The sequence below is a fragment of the Etheostoma spectabile genome, chromosome 4 (assembly GCF_008692095.1).
Source record: "Etheostoma spectabile isolate EspeVRDwgs_2016 chromosome 4, UIUC_Espe_1.0, whole genome shotgun sequence".
Taxonomy (NCBI): domain Eukaryota; kingdom Metazoa; phylum Chordata; class Actinopteri; order Perciformes; family Percidae; genus Etheostoma; species Etheostoma spectabile.
The window spans coordinates 17859374-17884116 of record NC_045736.1 but is presented as its reverse complement, the minus strand read 5'-3'; the positions used below and the strand labels follow the sequence as shown (position 1 = coordinate 17884116).

Below are 24743 nucleotides of genomic sequence, written 5' to 3'. Positions count from 1 at the left end.
TTATGACATCTTGTGTTTCAGTTTGACTTGCATTAAAAGGCTTGACATATCTCAAAATAAGCATAAATAAACAGTACTTTAGTATCAGTGTAGTCACACTTTCCATCATTTGTTTGCTTTAACTTTGTCCTTCACTTTTATGACCTTCCTCTCCTTTTGAATAATAAAAACAGTTAGTTTCCCTTTCTTTCTTTTAGTCTTTGGGGATTTACCCACTTCTTCAGTGTCTTCCTTGTGACATCTAAGAACTTTAAACCGCATCAGGACCATACTCATGATTCTCCTCCTTAGCTTGCCATGTCCCAGGGCCACCACTACGGGACTGAATCCTACAAACAGCGAAGCAGAGAATTGAGCCACAGTCAGTAACCCTTGAGCGTGTTGTCCCCTATCATAGTTGTAGTATGTCACTGCAGCAACCTGCAACGCCCAACAGACCACGAAGAGCAACACCAGCAACATGATTACATGAGCTGCTTTGCGTTCAGTGGACACGTGTTTGTCCGGATGCCCATGGATTCCTCCTGACTCTGCCACTGAGGCAACAGCTCGAATGTGTTTTGCCAGAGCATGAAGTGTGGCTGAACTGGTGCAAACCATCAGCACCAGTGGCAATACCTCATTAATTGCAAGCGAAGAAGAGGCGAAGGCTGCACCCTGTTGGTTGGAGGGGAACTCCCAGACGCAGCCCAGGAGAGGCCTGGTGGTGCAGCTGATCACCATTAGCTCCACAGTACTGTTGCCATGAACATGAGTGCTATATACCAGAGCTGGAATTGAGAAGGCCAGGTTTGCCCCCCACACAAGCCCCAGAATGATCCAAACCCGCCGCCTGTCCCTCTGCTGTGTGAGAGGTCCAAAGGCCGCGTGGTGTCGCCTCAGGGTGGTGTAGTGGAAGGCGCTGAGTGCTAGAGTCACCCAACAACCCACAGCTCGCCACCACACCCACAGAAGCATGAAGATTCGGCACCAGCCTGGAGACAGAGACACATCCAAGCCCAGGTCTGACACAAAGATAGGTACTGTGCGGAAAAGAGAGGTCAGCAGGTTGGCCAGTGACAGGTGCACCAAAATTGTGTCAGAGGGAGGGAGTCTCCGAGACGGAGTCTCAACCGCTGACTGAAACACCTGAGAGTATAAGCAAGACAGACTGAGAATAATCCTACCCTGAACATTCAGCTCAATCAACAATTACTATTCTCCATTTTAACTCACCACATGGATGACCAGGATGTTTCCAAGGATGCCTGAAAAGACCAAGAACCCAAACAAAATAGCATCTAAAGTGAGGACCTCTGACATGGCATCATCCTTGGCACGGCGACATGGTTAGCTTTTTCTTGTTGACAAGCATGTGAGTGAACATCAGGGCTTCATGAGCCCCTCTAACACTGTTGATGCTCGTCATGGCATTTTATATATGTACAAAGACAAACAAATTGTCAATTTGTCACATAGAAGGTTTCATCTTTGCTGACCAGGCTCAAGGTCAATTTAATCTAATATGTTGACGCATTGAGTGCACATGTGGAGGCAAGCATTTTCTTGTTTTCTTTCCACATCACTAACCAACTGCAAATGCAACGCTGTCCCTTGAACTGAAAAATCACATCAACAGGTGTGGGTTGCTGTTATTTGTTGTGTTTATAACAGCCTGATCCTATTAAAATATTAATTCTAAATCGTCACTTAACTATATGGAAATGCATGTTATGAAAGACCAGCAATCTGCTCTATTTTGTTCAGTAATTCTAATGTTAATAGTTTTAATTGTGTTAATAGTTTAGCTAAATGAAAATATAGCTTTCGTACCATCATATATAATATAAACTGCAGATTTACGCAACGGGTTTGACTAATTACCCTGTTCAACCTTTAAGGGCCCAACGGAGCTTAGTCAGTCCCTGTGAAGCAGCATATGTTTCTCCTGCTAGTCAGCTGTTCATTCTCTCCCTTGGTACTAATTGTTTACTGAGTTGCCAAGTTTCTGTCTTGGAACAAGGCAATTATTGCTCATACATGTTGTCCATTGTGACTGAGATTAAACTTGTTTTTAATAATCATTATAGATGTTCTTTGTTCATGATGATTTTATATAGAGAACATATGGCTATAACCTCATTCAACAGAAATTACAGTTGTGCCCAGAGAGGTCCAGTATAATTTAACTTTTGAGGCTGTAGAGTTTAAGTCATCACTATCAGAGGGCCGAATAAAATGACCTGATGATCTCCCGTTACAATTCCATACAACAAATTGTAATTTCCCCACTGGGGATCAATAAACAGCAGAAATTAAAAAAATAAAATTAAAACAAAAACACAAGCTACTATCCTCAGCCCTTTCTATATATACAACACAGTTACTAAAATAAGTTGAACCCAGGAAAAACCAGCAGCAACATCCTTCTGTCTCACAAATGAAGCTCAGCGTAAATTCTTTTAGGATGACCTAACTATTAATTGATGCACTTCTAAATCAATTTAGCTGTTATCCAAATAAATGTATTTTTCATAATGCTGTGTATAACTGTCGCATATCTGCTACAAGTCTCTCCTGAGTGAAATGTTTCTGAGCGTAAATTCTTTCAGGAAGACCTCACTCTTAATCAATGCTCTACCTAACTCAAATCAGCTGTTGGAGGCGTTCACCTTCCTGCTAAACCTAAAGTCTGATGGTTCTCTACCCCTAGATATACAAAAGATTTGTATAGTGATGAGTCTAATTGCCTCTTTTCCTCGCCACTTTGTACATTTTATTTGAGCTGTACAATAAATCTTGTTTACATATCTGCAAACATGTCTCTCCTGATTGAATTGAACTTAATGCCCCTATTGTGAAAATAAAAAAATAAAGTGAATTTCTTTGACTTGTCCATTTCTACCATTTGCACCAAAAAACATAGCATATTGTTCATTTATTTGATGTGTAAACTCTGACAATTTGTACATACAAATTGTCATTAATAAATGCCATGTAACCAAAAGTGAGAGTAGGGGGGCATTAGATGCAACTATGAAAACTCGTTGGTTCTTGCACTTGCAGTGAAAACATGAGTATGAATTGTGTATTTGGAATTTAAACTGTATTTAAAAGCACCACGGCAACTGTAGTTAACCGCGAGCATAACTAAATCTGAGGTCAGAAAAAGATGGACATGGCACTAAGATTAAACATTTAAGTGTATTTAAAAAATCCAATCAGAAAATGTTGACTGTGCTTCTATATTAAAAGGAAATTTTGAGTCAGTTTTAATCTGAATAAAGACTGATTCTGTTCATTTTATCATATTAGCAAAATAATGAGTATAAATGATGATTAGGCTATAGCCTAGAAATGTAATATTGCTTTAAATTGGTTAAAGCTAAATGATGCCCTTTCTCTAAGCGACATTTTTTCTAAAACATTTGTCTCTCTGGGACACTAAAAGTTAAACTAAGACAAGATTAGGATCAACGTGACACTTGTAGTTTGTCTGTGGGAGTCTTTTTGTACAGCTCTGTAGCTCTGATCTGCCAGGCCTACTCTTCCTCGACCTGCAGCTAAGCAGCATGTAGGATGCAAGTTTTGGTTAAAGCCCTCCATCCGTCAGCGCTGTCAGCACCCTGGTTGTTTTCTCCGTTATTGACAGAGACCTGCACTGTGTGGGATGATGACTCACAAACCGACTGTTGATGACTACAAATATCTATTCTGTGCACGCACCCACGCTCCCAAGCACATCGCGAAGCGCGCTCCTCCACGTGCACGCTCGCACAGCAGGAATCAAACCCTTTACGTCAAGCCAGACAGGAAGGCGAAAGCGAATCTGGTGGCACGATAGCCGGGTCCACTCGTCCAACCGAAACAAGTAAGTGAGTTTTTTTTTTTTTTTTTTTTTTGTTTATGTCTGTGAGTGGAAAACTGCACGGGGTGGCATTTATTATCGTTTAGGCTTTAATAACTTTATCCTGCAAGCTGCTAGTTCGCACTCGAATATTTTACTGGCATGGAGCCGCATGACTAAATGTCGGTAGACCTAAATGTTCTTTATGTCTTTCTCTCGCAGATGCATAACCGCTCCTCTCGCCCATGGACGAGCTTTCCCTGTTCACACGGATTTCGTCGTGTGCACTGAGGCAGAGCTGATCTTATGGCAGACATCAGCCCGCCTTGTAGCCTACCATCGCCCATCTGATCCACTGTGAGAGAAAATAATTCGACGCGAGGACGTGAGATGAAAAGCCAAAAACGACCACCACTGCTCGCCTTATCGGCACTCCTGCTTTGCACATTACACCAGACAGCAGGGTCCAGCAGATCTCATCGCAGCAGCACAGCATCATCAACAACAACATCCTCATCAGAGGCTAGAGGCAGGAATCATTTGGGGACCCAAAACTGGCTAAAAACGACAAACATCAGTTCTAATGGCAGTCACAGCCACGAAAGTAGGCCAAGTAAGTTAAAAGAGGCAACTGGCCGAGTGAATAGCTCCTCTTTCAACACCAGCAGAGGCAATATGACTACTGTGATAACTGAAAGGTCTGGCAGGGCACCAAACTGGAGCCTGGAGGCAGGGGTGTCACCACTGTGTGCCTACCAAGTGATTGAGGGAGGTATTGGGGGCCAGCTATGTTTTCGACACACACTGTTTGGGTACAAGTGTCACAAGGGAGACTGCAGGACAGTGGTGTCTTTCAGGAATCTGGTGGCAAATATTCTAATCAATGGCAGTGTACTGTTACAGTGGACCCATGAGGGAGAATCCACAATAACTGGCCGAGACGTAAAGACAAAAGAGACTGTAGCTGGTCAGAAGGGCGATGGGGATCCAGGGACAAATTTAACAAGAGAGGAAAGATCACACACTGCTTTCGTTGCCCGACGACACAAGCGTGCAGGCTACGAGTTAAGCTGCTGGTGGAATGGAAGCTATACTCAATTTGAGTGTGCTGGTGTCCATCTTGGATCTGGCTGCAGGGACTTTCTCCTGATTGAGCTGCATGAGAACATCCCCTACCGCATCTGCCTGCGCTCCCTGGCCCACTTCGATCCAGCTCAGAAAGCAGACCAGCGGGACTGTGTAGAGTTTACCTTGCCACCATCTGGGATGCAGGACATTGTGATCGCCATGACAACGGTTGGTGGAGCTATTTGCGTGATGCTAGTCATCATCTGCTTGCTGGTGGCATACATCACTGAAAATATCATGAGCCCCACAACACAGCACACATACTCCTACCGCACTCACTCACATCACTGATGTGACACTGAATCCAAGATGCACTGTTAATAAATAAAATGGCTTACATTCAACTTAAATAATGACCATATCTAATCTCACAATCATAGCCACTCACTGTCAATAATAGCCAACTTACTTTTCAGTCATCCACATAATGATATAAACACCCTGTTACAACTGAATTGAAGCACAAACTACTGTGGGTCAGCAAATAACATGCCTTTCTCAACCTCTGCGAGGATGCACTGAACCAAAAGTACTGATAATCTACATTTACTATCATACAGTAGTTTACTGTGTTGTTTGTTTAAGGTTGTCTGTGATTGAGTATGTCAGTCTGTATGCTGGCAGCTTATACAGCTATACAATTAATGACATGGCTTGAGCGCATCAGAAACAACAGTTTTTGCTAAATATGCAGCCTGTGAAAGTGTCCAGACTTGTTCTGTCTTCTTGTTTGCTGCAACATTGGAAAATAAAACTTTACTGTATTCAATTTTTCCACTTGACTAAACCATTAAACTGTCTAGTTTTGCTTTTGTTTCTGCATACAGTATTTATACCATTTTGTGAAAGGTAATACAATCTGGTGTACAATCTCCAAATACTGTGCCAAACATTTTTAGTTAGAACGCCATAAAGTCCTGCTGTCAGTGAATAAAGTATCAACAGGTCATTTTTAATACTTTACAGCTGTCCTGTTTTTTCTCCTTGTGTGTGATAAAGTGTTTGCATGTGTTTGTCCTCACATCCCTGGACAATTTACAGGAATAAAGAAAAGACAAAAATTAAAAAGATATTGTTATAAACAGACACTAGGTGTCTGAATCACTGGGGCTTGATCCCATTATTAAGCTTTTTTGTTTTTATTTGAAAATGATATCTCAGGGTATACAACATCATCTTGATCAGATGAAACAAAAAAGTCCAGTTGGAAGAATGTACACAGCAAAATACAATATGATATAGTAAAACAATACAATTTTGCTGCTGTTTTATACACTGTACAGATGCAGTAACATATGAATGGTGGGGAACCTTATCAAAATCATAGAGGTAGATTGTTGTGTAGCCTATAGGAAGAGTAAAAATATGCAGTTGTCTGTTCAGAACTGATTTATGGATATAAACAAGAAACTATATTATCAAGATACGTCTACGCACTGTGTCTGCAGTGCTAACACAAACTCGTTGTCAACTTGTAGCCTGGGCCTATATCGAGGGTATTTTTGTATTTTGCGTTTTTCACAATGGTTTGTTTCCGCAGCAGCATAAGCCTATTTACTTACTCATTTGTATCACAAAGTGTGTACCTATTTTTGGAAAATGCCCCGGGTGCCCTCATGGCCAATTTTAATGTAGTAAATAGTAAAGTGTCTTTCAAGGAAAGTCACATTTCTGTTTATTAACGTCACGTCTACGTTGCCACATTTTGCAGCGTGACTAGTAGGAAACCCCGCCCTCAAATGACATCACTCATAAAGCCGTAGTCGCTAACGGGGCGCCGCCATTTTAACTTCCTGCATCATAAGAAAGCGAGCCAGTCGCACAGCATTTGTAATCGAAACGTTTTCTTAGTTAGCGTAACAAAAGGGGTCTGTCTTGTTTTTGTTTTTTTTCAGGGAGCAAACGAACTACCTCTGTATAGTTTCTGACAGCTTGTGTCGGTTAGTTTCAGCCGGAGAGACGCAATGCCGAGCCACCCGCTGCGAGTAGCGGTTGTGTGCTCGAGCAACCAGAACCGCAGTATGGAAGCGCACAGTATCCTCAGGTAAAGATGAACCGCCGGGAGGAGAACAAAAGGAAAACAACAATGAAGTGAACCAAATCTGCGCGTTATCGAGCCGTTTCCTGAGCCGGTCACGAGTCAAGCCGACACGGTGGCAGACAGTCCGTCAGGCCTCAACGCAGTTAACAATGGACTCGCTCCTTTCGAGTGTCACACGGGCTAGGGCGTACTTTCAACGCCTACTGACTAGACTAGCTAGCTAGGTTTCAGGTTTGCGTTTGCCTAAAGTAAATATCCACACAGATTTTGTTTTTAAACAGATTCAGGGGTTTCAATATACCGACTCAAATGGGGTTTTTTTTTTTTAATTCTCCCCACATGCTGACTAGAGCGCCCCCCTGGAGGGAATATTCCGGAAGGGAGCAACTGCAGCCTCTGCAACATCGGGTGGTTTAGCCGCTTTGACAAGTCCCCTTTTCCCACACACCATTTACAATGGTTGTCTTTATGGATTAATTTTAAACCAAATATGTGTGCTGGACTGAGACTGTCAAATATGTCACACTTGATCTCATTCCCTAATGGCTGTTCTTTTGTCAGTGGGAAGCAGTTAACTTCTGTCTTGTACATTATTTACAAGCCAAAATAGCCTTGTGGTTAGCTGAAATAAAAAAATAAAAAAAAATCTCTAAATGTTTCAATATTAAAAGGTAATCTCTTATGTAACGGGGGACAAGGTGGAATGGGCCTATGCACTTTAGTGTCCAGTGGTGTCCTAATTCAGCCTGTGACATAAAACAGGACCATGTTCTACATTACACGTAAAACTTATGTGAGAAGGCAATTTCAATAGCTGACTTCATTGGATACCTTTTACTTAATCGTGGAAAGACGCTGGTACTGCATTTGGCTCTTGTGTAATGTTTTCTTGTCTAGTGGTGATGTTCGAAATGTTATGTAATTTACTGTCTTGTCCTTTTTCGTTTTTGCAGCAAACGTGGATTTGATGTGCGTTCATTTGGGACAGGGTCTCATGTGAAGCTACCCGGTCCTGCCCCGGATAAGCCAAATGTGTATGACTTCAAAACGACATATGTACAGATGTACAACGACTTGGTCCGCAAGGACAAGGAACTGTATCCCCTTCTCACTCACTTTTCCAAACACACTCACACACGTTTATACTGTATACTGGGAAACAGATAAGTAGACATGACGTATGTACATGTATCTTGTTTGACTATCCATTTAGGGGACTTTATCCAAGTGTGAATACGTTTTGAACGGCACAGCAGATGGGACTGCACCGATGGGTAAATCACATGCAGGGATTGTGTTAGATATATTTTGTTGTTAAACCTGTAATATACAATGGGTGGAAAAAACATTTGCAATACAACAGTAAGTGTAATTTGGTGAAGATCATAAGTTTTTGCTGAGACCATCAGATTTTACTCTATATTCAACTCTAAAATCCTAGCTTATATTGAGTATTTGCAAAGGTTATGTTACCACTGTTCCGCGCTAGTGCAGTTTCCCTATGTTTTTAACAAATGAATGTTCTTCATTTTTTTCAATTTGATATTTTTGCAGTTTGAGTAACACTAGCACTTTAGACAAAAATATTATCTTTTTCTGACCTGGTAAATTGCTGTAACTCAATACTAAAACTAAAAGGCGAAGTATTAAACCACTGGTGAGCTCCCATTAGCAAAGTAAAACAGTGGAGAAAAGTTGACACTGACTGAACAAACCCAGTGGAGCATATAACAAAAGTTCATCTCTGCTGTTTCCCTGTTCAAAGAACTGGCTTTCGGTATTGCATCTTAAATTTTGAGTAAGATATTGACTATAGTACTCCAAAGTTTTAATAAAGTAAGTTCAACAAATGAAGATTAATTACTTGTGTGGGTCCTCATTAGTGAGACTATAAATACACATGCTGCCAAACCGTATACTCAGAAATCCTTGGACCCCGATACAAAAAGCCTGTAATGTCTTGGAGCTGGAGCCTTGAAACCTGTAATAGCTTCCATTGCATTTTCTTTACACATTTGAAAACGGTCAAACTTTTGTTTTTTATTGTTCCTTTATTTAAGTACCGAGTATTTTTTGGTCTTCATTGATAAACTTCTAGGGATCCATGTTGCCAATGTCAGTTAGCAGATTAAAGGTAAACCTGCCCCCTTGGTTGGTATATTTTAAGGCTTAATTTATTCCTGGAATATCTCCAATTTTTCTTCAGCTAATTACTTTGATTAATTAAAGACTAGGCTAAATATAGGCATATTTTTAGAAGTTAATCATGTCAAGGGCATCTTGAGTTATTCTCTTTAAAAAGGCCTTATTTGAACATCTAGGCTTAAAAGTAGTATACGTGTGCTTCACCAATTTTTTACCTGCTGATGGTAATACTGTATTGCAGGTGTAACCTTTGCCACCCCACGGTAGGTTGTCTGTATTCCTGCATGTCAAAGGTGCTGATACAAACTGTAAACTAGCTGCCCTGTAAATCCCAATGTATTGTAAATGGAATATGTACATACTGCCTTTTACAAAAATATTTGTTGTATTCTTGCAACTTTGCATGGATTTCTTAAAAATATAGTCCACTATTATCGACAATACACCATGGTGGTTGGTCTTTTTTATTTATAGCCTATATTTGGCAATCTCTTTTAGGGTGGCCATGTAGTGGCAGCAAGATGGACTACTTTGGTTACATTTTAGAAACATGGAGTATTTGTATCAGAATTGCTTGTTGATAATAACATACGTTTCACATTTACTGTTAACTGAAATTACATTCTTCTATTTTTTTCTGTTTCACCAGACCATCTGGGTGGTAGTTTTTTCAGACACCACTAGAGGGTGCTGTAGCTTGTTATACAAACACTTGATACCCATCAAGGGTGGACCCACAATGCAAACAAAATATGCAGTCTAATTCAGACAAATGGATATCTTACCATATCATAGTCTTGGGAGACATTGCAATCCTGTCTCTAATAGTGTGATGGGTATTACCTTGAAGTGTGTGTCTCTCGCTGTTGCTGTGCTCCTTGACTTCCCAACTCTTTAGATACACACAGAATGGCATCCTGCACATGCTGGACCGCAACAAGCGCATCAAATCAAAGCCAGAGCGCTTTCAAAGCTGCAAGGAGAAGTTTGACCTGGTCATCACATGTGAAGAGAGAGTCTATGACCAAGTACTAGAGGGTAAGGCTTCTCATAATGAATGTATAATCATTGAAGGGATATAGTTGGTAATTCTGAGACCTTTGCAAGAACACTTTATAATTACATTTATGCCCCACAATGGTTTGTATGCAGACCCAAATTTTTACTTTTTACCTCACTCTTTCTCTTTCATCTGTTGTTGCTCCCCAGATCTGAATTCAAGAGAACAGGAGACTCTGCAGCCTGTGCATGTTATCAATGTAGACATTCAGGATAACCACGAGGAAGCCACGCTGGGCGCCTTCCTCATCTGTGAGCTGTGTCAATGTGTGAGTGTCTCCTACTGAGATTCTTAAATGCTGTTGTACATGCACACTGAGGGCATTTTACAACAAAAATTAGTTATTTATGACATTATGGTTTAATAATAAAAAAGCATTCAGTATAGCTATCTACTTCAGTAATACAAATAGTGTTCTTAAGTGGACCTAATCTTCCATACAGTATATTTCCAAAATGACAGTCACCTAATGAAAATGCTGCCGGTGTTAAATAGGTGTGATGTGGATTCAGGCTGTTTAATTTGCTTCCTCCTCCTTCGCCCCGCAGATCCAGCACACTGAGGACATGGAGGATGAAATGGATGAGCTCATACAAGAGTTTGAGGAGAAGAGCAACAGGCCTTTTCTTCACACTGTCTGTTTCTACTGATACACAATAGAAATTTGCAATAAACACAGACCCGGATCACAAGCAATCAAACAATATGGACACACAAACACTTACTACTCAGTCATCTACAACACTCTTTATACACAGTCTATGCCACAACACAATACATTTGTATGTACCACACCACACACACACACACACACACACTTTTGGGTCAGGACCTAAAAAATGGCTGCTGGTGATAATGGGTCTTTCCTCTATGCAGAGGATGGACTTGCTGCTCTCGCTCTGCCTTTATTTCTCCGGATTAAGGTCAGGCCAAGGAGGTCCTCCCTCAGTCCAAGTCCAGTGAAATAGCTCGACCATGTCTCCTCAGGGAGAGCCATTAACACCCCCACCCCTGGTTCAACAACTCCCTTACCAGTTCCTTTTTACCAGGATTTTGTTCAGTACAGCATATTAATGCTGTCTTTTGCTTTTGGCAAATTATATATTTAATTCAGATTTTTATTCCTGACCTGGGACAGTGTAAATGTGTATTTTGGGGTCAGACAGGAATGGGACAATGAATTGAACTGAATGCATGTGTATGGGTGACCATGTGTTGTAGATTGGTTTGGATTAAGTTTAAGTGAATGGGCTAATAATGAATAACCAAACCTAGACCTCTCTAAGGCTCTCCTCCACTGTATTTCCAATATAATGTGTTGATTCATATTTAAACTTGGATATGCCATTTTTCAGGGCGTAGTATTTTTTTTCTTTTGTAAATGTTAAAGAATTGAAGCATTGTAATTATTTGCAAACTGCGAGCGCAGCTCAGAGTGCCTGATTTTTCTGTATGTACATATGAATCCTCTAAAGAAAGAAACCTCTCTAAAAAGACATGTAATGTTTCTTTATTTGCTTTGTCATATTTAGTTCATGATGGTTAAATGCAAATGGGTATTGTTAATTAGCATTATGATACATCAATTAACCACTATTAACTTAGAACTTCTTCTTTCGGCGGCTCCTGTTAGTGGTCGCCGCAGCGGTTCATTTGGTCCCATCTAACCTTAATTGGTACATAGAAAAATTGACTGACTATCAAGCTAACCCTTTTCACGTTAGCTGATAAAGCTGTCATGTTATTTTCACGTCTGATTTAGTGTTATAGACGTATTTGTGGACAAGCAGGGGCAACTAAGATTCTTTAAAAACTATTTTACAATAAGGTCTCCAAAGCCAAACATGAGGACTTGGTTTAAATGTTTTGCCTGTTGAAATAGAACCTAAACTATTTTTTTAAATACGGTAATCGAAGTTGTCATTACTTGTCCATGTTTACCAACTTGTAGCTAGTTCACTGAATGAAAACGCAAAAAAGTCAACAGTAAATGTTTGTCTAAATATCTTTTGTTATTGTACAGAAAAAAAAACTTCAGCAAACAAACATCTACAGCCGGCAACAAAGGTTCAGTAAAATAAAGTAAAATAAGTAATATGTAGTTCTGCACAAGGATCGTTGTAATTATTATATACAAAAAAAATTACCTAGGCTTGCGATATTTCTTTTCCTTATAGCCTTTCCTAGGACGGCGAAGGCATGGCCCGCCCTATTCTGACTCTGATTGACGGCAACGAGTTCTAATCAGAGGCAGGGAGCCATAACTTCGCCATCCTAGGAAACGCTCATTTGCTGCCCGGATGTACCCTCCGTTGCGTTCTCTTCCATGGTTGCTAGGCTTTAAAATAATACATCAATGTTAGGTGACTGTCGGTACACAGTGACCTCAGCTTTAATCTGCATACATTAACAGTAATTAAATAATGAGCTATAGCAACTATGAAGTAAGATTTGTAGGCTTTCTTACCTCAACAAATTATTCTGAACAAATTGATTAACGTTAACGTTACCCAAGCAACCGTCAGTTTAAAAAAAGAAGACTAACGTTATATTTTTAATTGAAATAGTTGTGCTGTTCTGCTAACGCGTTGCGGTAGCTGATAGTAACCATGGTAACTTTGTTCATTATAATCAAAACAACAATGATTTGTTAATACTTGTGACTGGGAAAATCCATCAGCGACTTTTCCCCAGTGGTGTTGGATAGCATGAGCACGTCGGACAGAGAACGCAGCAGTCTCGGGGAGCCCCCTTTTCTTATCTTGGATGAGCACTAACGGTAACACTATTTAGTAACGCCAACGACAGTATGGTCATGAAGGCACCACAATGTTGCTAATTTTCCTGATATTATGCTATGGTTTTAACGCTTTCCGTCGACAGTTAAAATCGATAGCAATTAAGCTAGTTAATCAGCAGTTTAACGTGTATTTTCCCTTGTGTTTTTGGGAATATTGGATGCAGTGTTGTGGTGTAGCGATGTCTCAGATTACTTTTGTTATTGTTTTGTTCCAGACTGACTTTTCTGACCGAAATGAACGCGCTTTTTGGCCACTTTCACAACTTCATCCTCCCGTTAGTGCGAGGGGCTGACGGTCTCTGCGCATGCACCTGTGTGAGTACTAAGATACAATCCAGCTGTAACGTTACTGAATGAGTCCTTATATTGTGGTTAGTGACACACACTCTCCGCTTATATTCCTAAACTTGCTTTAATGGCTGCTGTAAATTGCTGTTAAGCTAAATGGACAGTGAACTCAAACAGGCTACTGCAATTCAAGAAGCCTTATGTCACATTTAGAGTTTATTATGACTTCTCACCATGAAGCCTGATTTTTTTTATCTCATGGCTTTCAGCTCAGAATATGTGAGTGAGTTACTCACTCTCTGTGTTGGTGGGAGATGTTCAGACTGTGTGCTGCTGATGCAGAGGGATGGAGAACACCCACACCTGTTCCCTCTGGTTTCTGTGACGTGGTGTGGTTGTGTTTAACCCATGACCTGTCAAACCTCAGGGGTCATACAGGCCAGCTGTTGATGACGTCTTTGTCCAGCTGTTATAGACAATGTAATGAAGTCCAATTCAATTTTATTTATAGTATCAAATCATAACATAGTTATTTCAGGATATTTTACAGATAGAGTAGGCCTAGACCACATTGTATAATTTACAAGGCCCAACAATTCCAGTAATTCCCCCAAGAGCAAGCATTTAGTGTGAAGTGTAAAAAAAAAACCCCCCTTTTGGGAAAATTTTTTTGCTGATGAAAAAATTTCCCTTTTGGGAGAAACCCCGGGGCAGACCCGGGCTCTTGGCAGGCGGTGTCTGAGGGGGTGCCGGTTTGGGGGGGTAAAGGGAACAATGAAATATATTCCAATAAAGAAAGGAACATGCCCAAAAACAGTTTTTTTGTAAGTCCCCCAGGCATAGCAGGGCCACTGTGGGGGGGTTTTCAGGCTTTTTAAGAAAAGGGGCACTGTGGGGGTTCCCGGACATAGCGGGCACTGGGGGGTGGTTACAGGAAAAGAGGGCACTGGGGGGTTACAGGACATAGCGGCCCCTTTGGTGTTTTTCCGGACATGCAGGGCACTGCGGGGCTTTCCGGGGACATACCCGGGCCCTGGGGGCATTTCCCCGGGGGGAAACGTAGCGGGCCCACAGCAGGCATACCCAAGGCGTACCCGGGAACGCGGGACACCCCGAGCGAAACGGGTTTTTTAAACAGGGCCTAGCGGGGCGGGGAGCGGACCCCGCCAGTCTGGCTGAAGGGCTGCGCTCCCTCATTTCCTAAATTAAGTTTTCCCTCAAAGGAAATTTTTAAGTTTTACTGTAAAATGTGGTGACTGGGGTCTGCCCCCCCAACCCAAGGGGGAGCTGTTCCCAGGAAGGATCCTGTACTAAAGGGCTCTGGCTCCCTTGCACTTTTTTTTTTTTCCCATCTTGTATATATTTAAATAATTGTTCTTATATTCTTATTCTTATTCTTTATTTTTTTTTTTTTTATTATTATTTTTTTTCTTTTTTATTGTATTTATGTTATTTTGTGCTGCTGTAACTGAAATTTCCCTTTTTTTTGGATCATAAACAATATTCTATCTATCTATCTATCTATCTACTATCTTCTACTATCTTCTATCTTTATCTGTCATCTATCTATCATTCTATTTTTAGGACCTGGGAAAACCACAAGTAACTCTGTTCTGGGACCGTGTTTATGCCCGGGTTTTAAAGCTTCAATTAGGTTTTGACCATTGAGCTTTGTGGTCGGAAAGTTTTTAAATTCAACCCCTGGATTTTACAGGAACCAATGCAAACATACAGAGAAATATGATCTCTTTTTCTTAGTCCTTGTCAAAACACACGCGCCAGCTTTCTGGATCAGCTGGAGAGTCTTAAGGGACTTATTTGGGCAACCTGATTATGAGGAATTACAGTAGTCCAGACTGGAAGTAACTAATGCGTGGACTAGTTTTTATCATCGTTTTGAGACAGTGTGTACCTAATTTTGGCATGATGAAAAATGGAACGCCATGGCTAACTTTAGCGTACCTCAAGGATTTCTCTCAAGGATTTCTCATTAACAATACCAAATATAGACCAATCAGATAAATAGGACTTAAACCAGCTTAGTGCGATTCCTTTAATGCCAACAAAATGTTCCAATCTCTGTAACAGGATGGTATGGTCAATGGTGTCGAATCCAGCACTTACATCTAATAAGACAAGTACGGACACAAGTCCTTTGTCTGCAGCAGTTAGAAAGTCATTAGTAATTTTCACCAGTGCCGTCTCTATGCTATGATGTATTCTAAATCCTGACTGAAAGTCCTCAAATAAACTATTGCTATGTAGACGAACATAGCAACTACCTTCTTCAGGATCTTGGAGAGAAAGGGAAGGTTAGATATGGTTTATTGTTGGCTAAGAACTCAGGATTGAGGGTGTTTTTTTTCAGGAGAGGTTTTATCACAGCTACTTTAAATGACTGCGGTACATAACCTGTTAATAGAGACACATTGATCATATAGTAATGGAGTGTTAACCATGAGTAACGCTTCTTTAAGTAGCCTCGTTGGGATGGGGTCTAAGAGACAGGTAGATGGCTTAGCTGAAGAGACCTTTAACATTAATTATTGAAGGTCTGTAGGATAGAAGCAGTCTAAGTATATGTCAGGTCTTGTTGTTCTTTCTGACTCTCTGTCAGCCTGGCTACAGTGCTGTAAAGAAACCTTGGGTTGGGTTGTTCTCATTGTCTTCTATCAGTGATGAGTAATAGTCTGATCTGGCATTTCTGAGGGCCTTCCTATAGATTTTCAGACTGTCTTGCCAATCTAAACGAGATTCTTCCAGTTTGGTGGAACACCATTTACTTTCAAGTTTTGCGAGATTTGTTTTATTTTGCGAGTTTGGGAGTTTGGGAATTTGACCCATAGCATAAAATTATCAATTTGGGAGGGACTAAAGTTAACATAAAGGTCCTCTGTTATATTAAAGCATGACATTGAGTTAAATGCTGTTGGAATATCTTACTTAAATTTAGCAATAGCACTGTCAGATAGGCATCTAGCGTAGAAGCTTTTGTCTAATTTTGTATAGTCGGGTAATAAGAATTCCAAAATTATTAACTGTTAAATTAAATTATCATCAGCATTAAAAGTGTGTTAACAAAGTATTTTGAAAGTTTGATGATTGTTTGCATTTTCAGGTAACATTGTTTTCATCAGTGCTTTCTAGCAGAGGTTGGTCAGAAAACATAAATAACGGGAAAGGCAAATATATATGTATTTTCAATTATTGTGGCTTTTGTTTAGGCTGTCATTAACAAATTTATTTGATTACAAGACAAGATGTGTCCGGATCAGGCTGGTCTAACACCTCTGCTAATCAATTTCCTGTGGGACACCCTAGTTCAGATGAAAGATTTCATACATAATATTTCAAATGCATATTCCTATACTGGTATTGTACAACAGGGGTGGGAAACTTTCAGAATTATGGGTTAATTTTTTTTGTCTTTTGTTTTCTGTGTGCAAATTTAACACCACTAGCTTCTGCTTTGTGTGTTGCAGGCATCAAGTCTATCATGTTGTTTCATATAATGGGGCCGAGTCCATGATGGATTCCAGAGAAAACTACGTTGTAAGTGACGTCATGGCCCGGCAGGAGATGAATGTGATACTCGGACTGCTCTTGGGCCTCTGCATCAGGTCGTTGATGCAGTGGCTGCACGGAGTTTCCCACTCATGGCTTAAATACAGGATTTCAAACCAAGTAAATGGTGAGAAAGAAGTCTACTGAAACTGAACTTGCACGTGGGAAAGTGTATGGGCTCCTATAGAAAGGCATATTGCAGTGATTATACAGTATATGACACATTTACACTGTATATTTAAGCTACAGCATTCTTTTAAGTGAACGTTTCCAGCCTGATGTCACAGCCAACTCATTCTTTGCTGGACAAAAACGGTTGCGTTTCTGGTCTTTGATGTGTAGAAAAGAGCACACAAAAACCTTACCCCTAACTTTTTTTACGCACCCTCCTCCACCTCCTAACTTATTCTCACTCTTCCTGTGATAATAGCTCTGAGTAACTGTCAGGAACAAAGCAAGAACATAGTAGCAAAGGACAAACATTTCTTTAACAAAGTTCCACATTTTGGTAACAAATGACATAAACGAAAAAATCTTAATACAACATAAAAAGCTAGAGAAAATGGCGAGAGAAGTTAGGCCCACACAGAAGGGAAGTCAACTAAGCAATAAAGAAACTAACCAAACGGACTTATCTTCTACATGACACACAAGGGCGTTATAGTGCATTCCGTTTACCTCGGAACTCGGAAGCCAGAGCTGGGAATGACGTTGAGTTGGTTGCGATCCATTTAATAAGTCCGATTTTCACTGTGGGGCAAGCTCTAGCCAGGTTGGCCATTGTTAGCAATAGAAGTTAATAACAATTGATTACGCTGTTTTTTATTTATTTTTTTTTATAGAAGTTGGACAGGACCGTGTGTACAACTGATTTAGTGAGACACAAATAAGACAGAAGCTTTAATGAACTCTATCTTACTACGGCTTTCACTACTGTTGATGCACGGCACATCCATGTTGGCCATGTTGGCTATCCGAGTTCAGGGGGCTTTTCCAACTTTGGCCTTGAAAAATCTGACTTCTGAGTACAAATGGAACACACTGTTACATACACACATGACCAGGCTTTACATGTGAAGCCTAACTACATCCATATATTTCTTTCTAATGCAATCAAAATTAGATGTCCCCCCCCCCCCCTCTCCTTACTATCCATGTAATTTATCCTCCCCCTTCCACTCACACACAAATTTAAGAGTTTTTCACCAGCCCACTTTCCTTGTTTCTCTTTCCAGATGTGGATTTGTGGTCATTCAGGTCGTTGTTCAGGCAGTTTCATCCACAACCCACAGAGGACTCCACAGGAAACAAGTTGCATCTAATACAAGATGTGCACCCTGACATTAATGACCATCAAGATAAAAATGTGGATTAAATTCAGTAGTTTCTGTGTGCTTTCTTTCCAATCTTGTAGTCTTCAGTCCCAACCAACACTGACTCAAGTGTCATCACTTGAAGCAACGCATCAGATTTTGAGCAGCTCCCTTTGGAGACACAAAGGTCTTTATACAACATTTTTCACAAAGGCAGCCGTACTACCCAAGACCTGACACCAGAATATGATGTTTAACATCGGTGGAGTTCCCCTTTAACCAGTAAACCCTTGTTGCATCATCGGAAATAAAAAATTTAAAAGGTTTGCCTGGGGACCTCCAGTGCATACCACCTTCAGGTTTTCATTAAAGGAGTATTTCTTGCAGTTAATAGCTTTTCAATACAGCTGTTTGATGTTTTACAAATCAAGCAGAAATGGAATTACCACATTGCTTTTTTTTTAAATGTGAAGCCATACATCATAGGACATGAATGCATCCTATAATGTGTGACAGGGAGGTTTATCATGGGGCCTATTCTATACCAAGGACAGCTTCATGCCCTTGACTTTGCTTTGTAGAAGAAGCTTCCTAAAGCCCTTGGCCATTACTGTGAATTATTGCCATCCCATGTGGATCTCTATAGGACGGGATCACCACCTCATCTCTGCGTACACCTCTGCCACTTTGTATATTGTTGCTATACCCTGTCTCTTATTAAAAGAAAAAATATATAAGTGTATATAAAACAATGTTATAAAAAGGTTTTGTAGGGTTATACAACATTTTGCCCCAAAAACATCAGAACTTCTACTGTACAAAACACAAATCCATTTAATGATTTCCACTGTGACATTTCACACTTACATACTTACAGACACACAGTCTGGTTTCCATGAAAGTACACTTACAATGTATACATTATATATTAGAATCAAAGAGTCTTTTGTGTTTTGTATAGTTAATTGATTACCTGCTGAACTCATCTTCTGTCACAGATAGTCAACAGACTTTTAGACATAATCTGACAGACTAGTTTCAGAGGCAGGACAGAACACTGCCCCACTGAGCAAATCTATGACTCAAACTGGAGTTCCGTCCTTTGGAGGAGAAGATCCAGTTTTGTCTTCATTTTCTTTCTTGCTCTCACTGTCAATGGTGGCAGCAGGCTGGGCTAAACTCTCTGCCTCTTTTGCAGCATCTCTACAGTCCTGTCCAGTTGGGGTGGCACTTTTACCTTCTGCTGATTGGTCGTTGTCTGAAGGAGGCGTTATATTTTCACCTGCTTGCTCCAAATTTATCTTAAGAACTGGAGCGATTACCTCCTGAGCCTCAGGTGCCTCACTGAGGGGCAAAGTAAAGCCCATTTTCCCCCCGCTGCCTTTCCCTCCAGCTGTGGGAGGTGTAAGGCTCTTGGCCTTTGCCTCGTCCTCTCCATGCAGCCAGTCCATCTTCTGAAGGTGTTGCTTGACAGCGTCCTTTACTCGAGCATCAATCATAGCCTCTGTCAGGACACCATCTTCAGAGGAATATGCTGCCGCCTACAAGAGAAAATGAGTCATCAACAAGTGTTAGATAAAATAATTTACCTACCAAAAACCTAAATCTTGTAGCATTTTCTTAAAGTAAAAGGATTGTGAAATACAGTTTTTTTTATTCAAAATGACTACAGGAAACATACCTGCCAAGCCACACCCAGCTTAGAGATCTCTCTTCCTGACATGCCCTCTGTCCATTTTGCTATTTCAGAGCACTTTTGACCATAGTCAAACTGTGCAAGCTTCATTCTCCTGCACACACACACGATGGGGACAAAGGTAAGTTACCGTTTATGTGCAATGCGTTGCCATTTTTTGTCCTCAACTGTCCAAAAACAAATTTCTCACATAAGAGACGATAAAGGCTCCAGATGCCCAGCAGGATGTTTAATGGCCTACATCTCAAAAGAGTCTGAATCTAATACTCATCCTGTCACAGCCATGACTCAGCCCTCACTCTATCAAAATCTCTAAGAATGAATACGTTTACATGTGAGTGTAAGACATGGCGGACTGAGCCCAATTACTGGTTTTAGTATGCATCCATAGTGTGCAGTGGCTTGGTGCCCGGTTTTAACTGCTGTGCTGCTGTGTGGAGGTTGTACTCACTGCCTCCCTCCTGTGGCGGGCTCCAGCACATATCTGTCAAAGTACAACCGCACCAGCCTCTCTCTCTCGTCGGGACCTGGCAGTGCAAAATTCACTATTTCATCTATACGGTCGTTTATTGCCCAGTCAAACTGCTCTGGTTGGTTACTGGCCAACACCAGCATAAACCTGCAGGAAAAACAAAGAAATCAAGCAGCTTAAAGGTGCGCAGTAGCCAAGGTTGTATAGGCAAGGTAAAAATAAAGTGAAGATCATTGTACATTTTATTTATACAGAATGTAAATCATTTTTACTTGCTGCTCTGCTCTCCGGTGCGATACAAGAATGCATTTAACGTGGCTCTGAGGTCTTCACTGATCTTCTCCTACAAAAAAACAAAGTACAGATTGCACATTACGTAGTTAAAAATAAGTCAAGGAGAAATAAAGGGTAGGGAAATATGTTTTGAAACAAAATTATCCACGGTTTCTGGGAAATTGAGTAAAGGTAGACTTACAGTGGATCGCTTGCGAAGGAATGCATCAGCTTCATCAACAAAAAGCAGAAGTCTGTAACAGGATAAAAATTCATGAAGCCTTTTATCTGTTTATATTATATCTGGAGTAGACAGTATTGTTGTTTGTAGATTTGTCCATCTGATATAATATCAAGTAGCCTACCCGCGTCGACTTGTGCCAGCCCAGTCAAACACTTTGTGCATGGCTGTCACACCATCACGGCCCATGGGTGCCACATCACCACCAGTCATGATTGCGTAGTCCATCCCAGAATGCACTGCCAGCTTCTACTCGAATGAAAAAGAAATGCCTTACAGTTAGACAAAGCATCTTTTTCCATATACTGTATGTGAATGTTTGCATCAGTCATTGTTCAGTCCTTGGGTATACCTTAGCAAAGAGAGTTTTGCCTGTGCCTGGAGGGCCGTACATGAGGATATTCCTGTACAGGCCATTGTTCTGCCTTGTGTTTCTTGTTGCTATGGCGATGTCACGTACACGCTCTTCCAGGGTAGGCTAAGAGATAGAAGAATGCAACTTTAAAATGCATGCTGGTTACATGCATTGTAAAGGATTTTGTAGTCTACTTACACTGAGCACAACTCCCTCGAGGGCATCCTGAGGTTTGCTCTTCAGCCGTTTCGCCATCTAAATAGTTCAGAAGGCGGGAGAGGAAAAAGTATGATTAGCACATTCAAAATCTGCAGGGAACAAAATAAGCAAAGGATTAATTTCTAATTGGCTACCTTGACTGGATGCTTGATTGCCTCTGCCACAGTGAATCGGGATGTTTCCCGCACCAGGGATCGGCTTCCCGAGCCTGGCCTCGATGTAACGTCCCGCCACCGCTGTTGCATTTCGGGCAGAATAAACTCCCACAGCCAAAAGGGTCAGTCCTGCCACCTGGTGATGGGATGAACAGTAACACAATATTATAAGAAGATTAAAAGTTTTGTTCGAAAATACTTCGAACGTCAACAAGAAGTAACGTCACCTAAAATCATCCCAAACCATTTACATGTAAACATATGGTTACTCTATAATACTAGCAAATGCAAATATGTGTGATAAAGGATTGTAATGTTGGTACTTGTATTTAGCCGCAGTGTGACTTGCTTTAACCATTATTTGGTTAAAGCAAAAATGGACTGAATTTGTGGGCACTCAAAGATGTGTAATGTGTTTACCTAAATAGACAAACGGTACCAGTCTTAGAGACTAGACCCAGATCTTTATAAACAAGCTTATGGCGGAGTGAACTAGAGGTATCTGTATATCTTAAAACTAATTGTCTAACGTCTGTCCTTCCATCAGTGGCAAATTCAGCTCTTATTATGATCTCATAATAAAGTAAAATCATTCAGTAAACTGAAACAGAAATCTCACCGTGGCTGTGACTTTGTCCCAGTCTGAAACAAAGGTTCTAAATCCTTCTCCAAACACAGCACCTGCAGTCCTTAAAAGTAAATACACATCAATTGTCAGCATGCCTTTATAAGATTCAACTGTTACTTAACATACAAAACTGAAAACATCTACGATAAGACAGACTATGGATAGAACTTTATTTATCCTGAGGGGGAACTGCTGATATTTACTGGTATTTATTCCAGTTTCGACTGGTTGCATGATTCAGGACACCAAGACATATCAGTACACTTTATATAATCCTCAACATTATACATACTACAGTGTGAAATCTTATTGAGTCAGTGTGACTTACTTTATGGACTCCAGAACAGTCTGTCTGTGTTCTGCAGCCTTTAGACGGATTTGCTCGCGGATTATATCGGCGTTCTCTCGCTCCACACGGCCCCGTGCTTTAGACTCGGCCTCTATCCGCAGGAGCTCGTTCTTGTGCCTCAGCTCCATCTCGTGCTCTATCGTCGCTATTAAAACCATGACACGCACAAGTACATTAATCACCGCTCAACATCTTCCAAAAGAGCCTGTCATTAGCATTATATAGTGCTGTACCTTTCCTCATGGCCTCCTGTTTCTGTACAGACTCCTCCTGTTTGCGAAGGTTCTCCTCGTTCAGGGCTTGCTGTTGGAGAAAAAAACATTATGATGCTGTGTCTCATTTTAAAGATTATGTTTTGGGCTTTTATTGCCTTTAATTGATATGACTGTGGATAGCTGTAGACAGGAAGGGAGGGGGCACTTCAGTAAGGATTGAGCCTTGGTACATGGGGCACACGCTCAACCAATTGAGCTACCAGGGTGCCCCGCCGGGTCTCATTTTAAAACACTTTATTTTAAAATACTGTATGTAGGAGATAACTTCACCTGTTGTCTTAGTTGGTCCTCATATCGCTGTCTGGCCAGTTTATCTTGATACTGAGCTCTCTGTAGCAGAAAACAACCAATTGTCACTATTCAACTCAAATCGCAGCAGCATACTTCCAATTGTTTTTAATATACTAAAAGAAAAGGAAAAGTATTTCTGTTCTTACCGCCTGATGCTGCTTGGTCTCCTCATTAACAGTTTTCCTCCTCTCCTCTCCCTGGATTCGTATCTGGTCGCCTTTGAGCTGCTCAACTGCTGCTTCATACTCCTGTTACAGAGGCGCGCAAAAGGATGACAAAATCTATTAAACCCAATTAACACACTGCTGAACATTTTAATCCATTGCGACGGATGCTTAATGCAACTCTACTGCATCTCTCAGCACCATTATCCATCCAGTAACAGGACTTGATTAGTAACATATTCTTTGGTTGATGTAGCACTGTCAAAATGAACTTAATTCTCTGAAAAAGCACTGTTGTCCGGCAGCAGATGAAGAGAGAAGCAGTCGTTTAGTATGTGTGTGTTAGCTGTACCTTCATTTTGCTCTGATGTTCCATCTGAGTTGTCTGCTCCTGCATTCTAGCCAAATCCAGAGCTTCTTTGGCATGTCCTGGAGGGGGGTGGGAGGAGAGAGGCAGTGAAAAGATGTGAGGGCTTTAAACATGGAGATTTTCTATTTGTCTATCGGTGAATCCTAACAGATGTGTCACTAGTCCCTCTTTCTACATCATTTCGCTAAAACGGTAATGGGAAATGCTTAAATCATAAGATTCATAACAAGATACATTCTGTGAGCATGTATGTGGAACAAGTAGAATTTGGGAGCCTGATTGCAAGGTGATGAACCTTTGAACACAGTCTAGTAGATTGAATAAAGGTGATTGAAACAACGTTGTTCGCATAAGCAAACAATTTCAGAAAGAGTAAATTAAATGTACCGGTATGTGTACCGGTGTGTTGGCCAGGGAGTGTGGGCCTCATTACCTAAGCTGTAGCATCACTGAAGCGACCACCACCATGAACCAGAGAGGAGGTGGATGCTGGAGAGTCGAGACTTAGTGTGTGTAGTAATGTTGTTATAATCAGGTGATTCCTCTGCTGAGCTAACAGGCCGTGCACAACAAACTTACGGGACTTGTCGAGCTCCTTGGCCGCCTGAGCAGCTCGCTCCAGCCCGGTGGGATCAAAGTTGCTCCATTTGTCCTTGGCTTTATCTCCTCCGCCGCTGGAGCCTCCGGCCGGCGGCGGCGGCGGTGGTGGGGGCTGAACCGGGAGACCAGCAGGCACTTCGGGCTGCCCCTTGTTCAAACCGAACAGCCACGACATTTTAAGGACAATAAGTGAAGCACAGTTACGCCGGTTCTATGTGGAGAGGCAGCTTCTGCTCCAGACCTGTCACTGTACTTCCCTTACACGCGTGTCATGCCGCAATCTTCTGCGCAGGCGCAGCAGATTTTACAGGTTTGTTTGAATAACTGCAACGACGATTGGCTGGTAACGAGTACTTCTTCTTCTCATTGGCTGTTCCAACGACCGTCTTCAGCAGAGGTCATTCCCGTAGGTCCCACCCAAAGTTGTATGGTAGCCGCAGAGGGTCAAAAGAGATGCAATTCACAGGACTAGTTTTCGTTTGGTTACATC

At 41.2% G+C, this 24743-nt stretch overlaps 5 protein-coding genes across 7 annotated transcripts; 3 read left to right on the top strand and 2 right to left on the bottom strand.

Moving 5' to 3' along the window:
- Positions 1-105: 105 nt before the first annotated feature.
- Positions 106-1359, bottom strand: ora4 (olfactory receptor class A related 4). Its single transcript, XM_032513252.1, has 2 exons — positions 1216-1359; positions 106-1128 (listed from the first exon to the last, which is right to left on the bottom strand). Exons 1-2 carry the CDS (start codon positions 1300-1302, stop codon positions 106-108), a joined length of 1110 nt encoding a protein of 369 aa, XP_032369143.1. The 5' UTR covers positions 1303-1359.
- A 2201-nt stretch (positions 1360-3560) lies between these two features.
- Positions 3561-5917, top strand: fndc10 (fibronectin type III domain containing 10). Its single transcript, XM_032513255.1, has 2 exons — positions 3561-3850; positions 4049-5917. Exon 2 carries the CDS (start codon positions 4217-4219, stop codon positions 5243-5245), a length of 1029 nt encoding a protein of 342 aa, XP_032369146.1. The 5' UTR covers positions 3561-3850; positions 4049-4216; the 3' UTR covers positions 5246-5917.
- Positions 5918-6713: 796 nt separating this feature from the next.
- Positions 6714-11694, top strand: ssu72 (SSU72 homolog, RNA polymerase II CTD phosphatase). 3 transcript variants are annotated; one of them, XR_004331609.1, is made up of 6 exons: positions 6714-6998; positions 7949-8092; positions 10039-10178; positions 10350-10468; positions 10749-10916; positions 10996-11694. XR_004331609.1 is itself a non-coding variant. In XM_032513274.1 (5 exons), the coding sequence occupies exons 1-5, from the start codon at positions 6919-6921 to the stop codon at positions 10848-10850; spliced, it is 585 nt and encodes a 194-aa protein (XP_032369165.1). In that variant the 5' UTR covers positions 6714-6918; the 3' UTR covers positions 10851-11694. The 3 variants fall into 3 exon arrangements, 1 of the variants encoding a protein (XP_032369165.1); XR_004331610.1 differs by having other exon boundaries at positions 10749-10920; XM_032513274.1 differs by having other exon boundaries at positions 10749-11694.
- Positions 11695-12599: 905 nt separating this feature from the next.
- On the top strand, positions 12600-18235 carry LOC116687709 (transmembrane protein 240-like). The gene is made up of 5 exons (XM_032513285.1): positions 12600-12988; positions 13216-13315; positions 15596-15600; positions 16771-16979; positions 18088-18235. Exons 2-5 carry the CDS (start codon positions 13235-13237, stop codon positions 18225-18227), a joined length of 435 nt encoding a protein of 144 aa, XP_032369176.1. The 5' UTR covers positions 12600-12988; positions 13216-13234; the 3' UTR covers positions 18228-18235.
- A 734-nt stretch (positions 18236-18969) lies between these two features.
- Positions 18970-24573, bottom strand: atad3 (ATPase family AAA domain containing 3). Its single transcript, XM_032513228.1, is given in 17 exon segments — positions 18970-19706; positions 19847-19955; positions 20313-20480; positions 20606-20676; positions 20809-20860; positions 20972-21096; positions 21200-21325; positions 21401-21457; positions 21556-21615; positions 21617-21712; positions 22196-22265; positions 22533-22698; positions 22787-22856; positions 23099-23158; positions 23266-23367; positions 23636-23712; positions 24233-24573. Coding segments are annotated over 17 exon segments (2064 nt in total). The 5' UTR covers positions 24429-24573; the 3' UTR covers positions 18970-19247.
- Positions 24574-24743: the final 170 nt, after the last annotated feature.

What these genes read in the sequence shown, in the direction of transcription:
- fndc10 (XM_032513255.1), top strand. Translation starts at nt 4,217, where the DNA reads ATGAAAAGCCAAAAACGACCACCACTGCTCGCCTTATCGGCACTCCTG.
- ora4 (XM_032513252.1), bottom strand. Translation starts at nt 1,302, where the DNA reads ATGTCAGAGGTCCTCACTTTAGATGCTATTTTGTTTGGGTTCTTGGTC. An exon ending in ACATCCTGGTCATCCATGTG is followed by an intron (nt 1,129 to 1,215) that starts GTGAGTTAAAAT and finishes TTATACTCTCAG; the next exon opens with GTGTTTCAGTCAGCGGTTGA.
- LOC116687709 (XM_032513285.1), top strand. Translation starts at nt 13,235, where the DNA reads ATGAACGCGCTTTTTGGCCACTTTCACAACTTCATCCTCCCGTTAGTG. An exon ending in GATTTCAAACCAAGTAAATG is followed by an intron (nt 16,980 to 18,087) that starts GTGAGAAAGAAG and finishes TTCTCTTTCCAG; the next exon opens with ATGTGGATTTGTGGTCATTC.
- ssu72 (XM_032513274.1), top strand. Translation starts at nt 6,919, where the DNA reads ATGCCGAGCCACCCGCTGCGAGTAGCGGTTGTGTGCTCGAGCAACCAG. An exon ending in CTATGACCAAGTACTAGAGG is followed by an intron (nt 10,179 to 10,349) that starts GTAAGGCTTCTC and finishes GTTGCTCCCCAG; the next exon opens with ATCTGAATTCAAGAGAACAG. An exon ending in TCTGTGAGCTGTGTCAATGT is followed by an intron (nt 10,469 to 10,748) that starts GTGAGTGTCTCC and finishes TTCGCCCCGCAG; the next exon opens with ATCCAGCACACTGAGGACAT.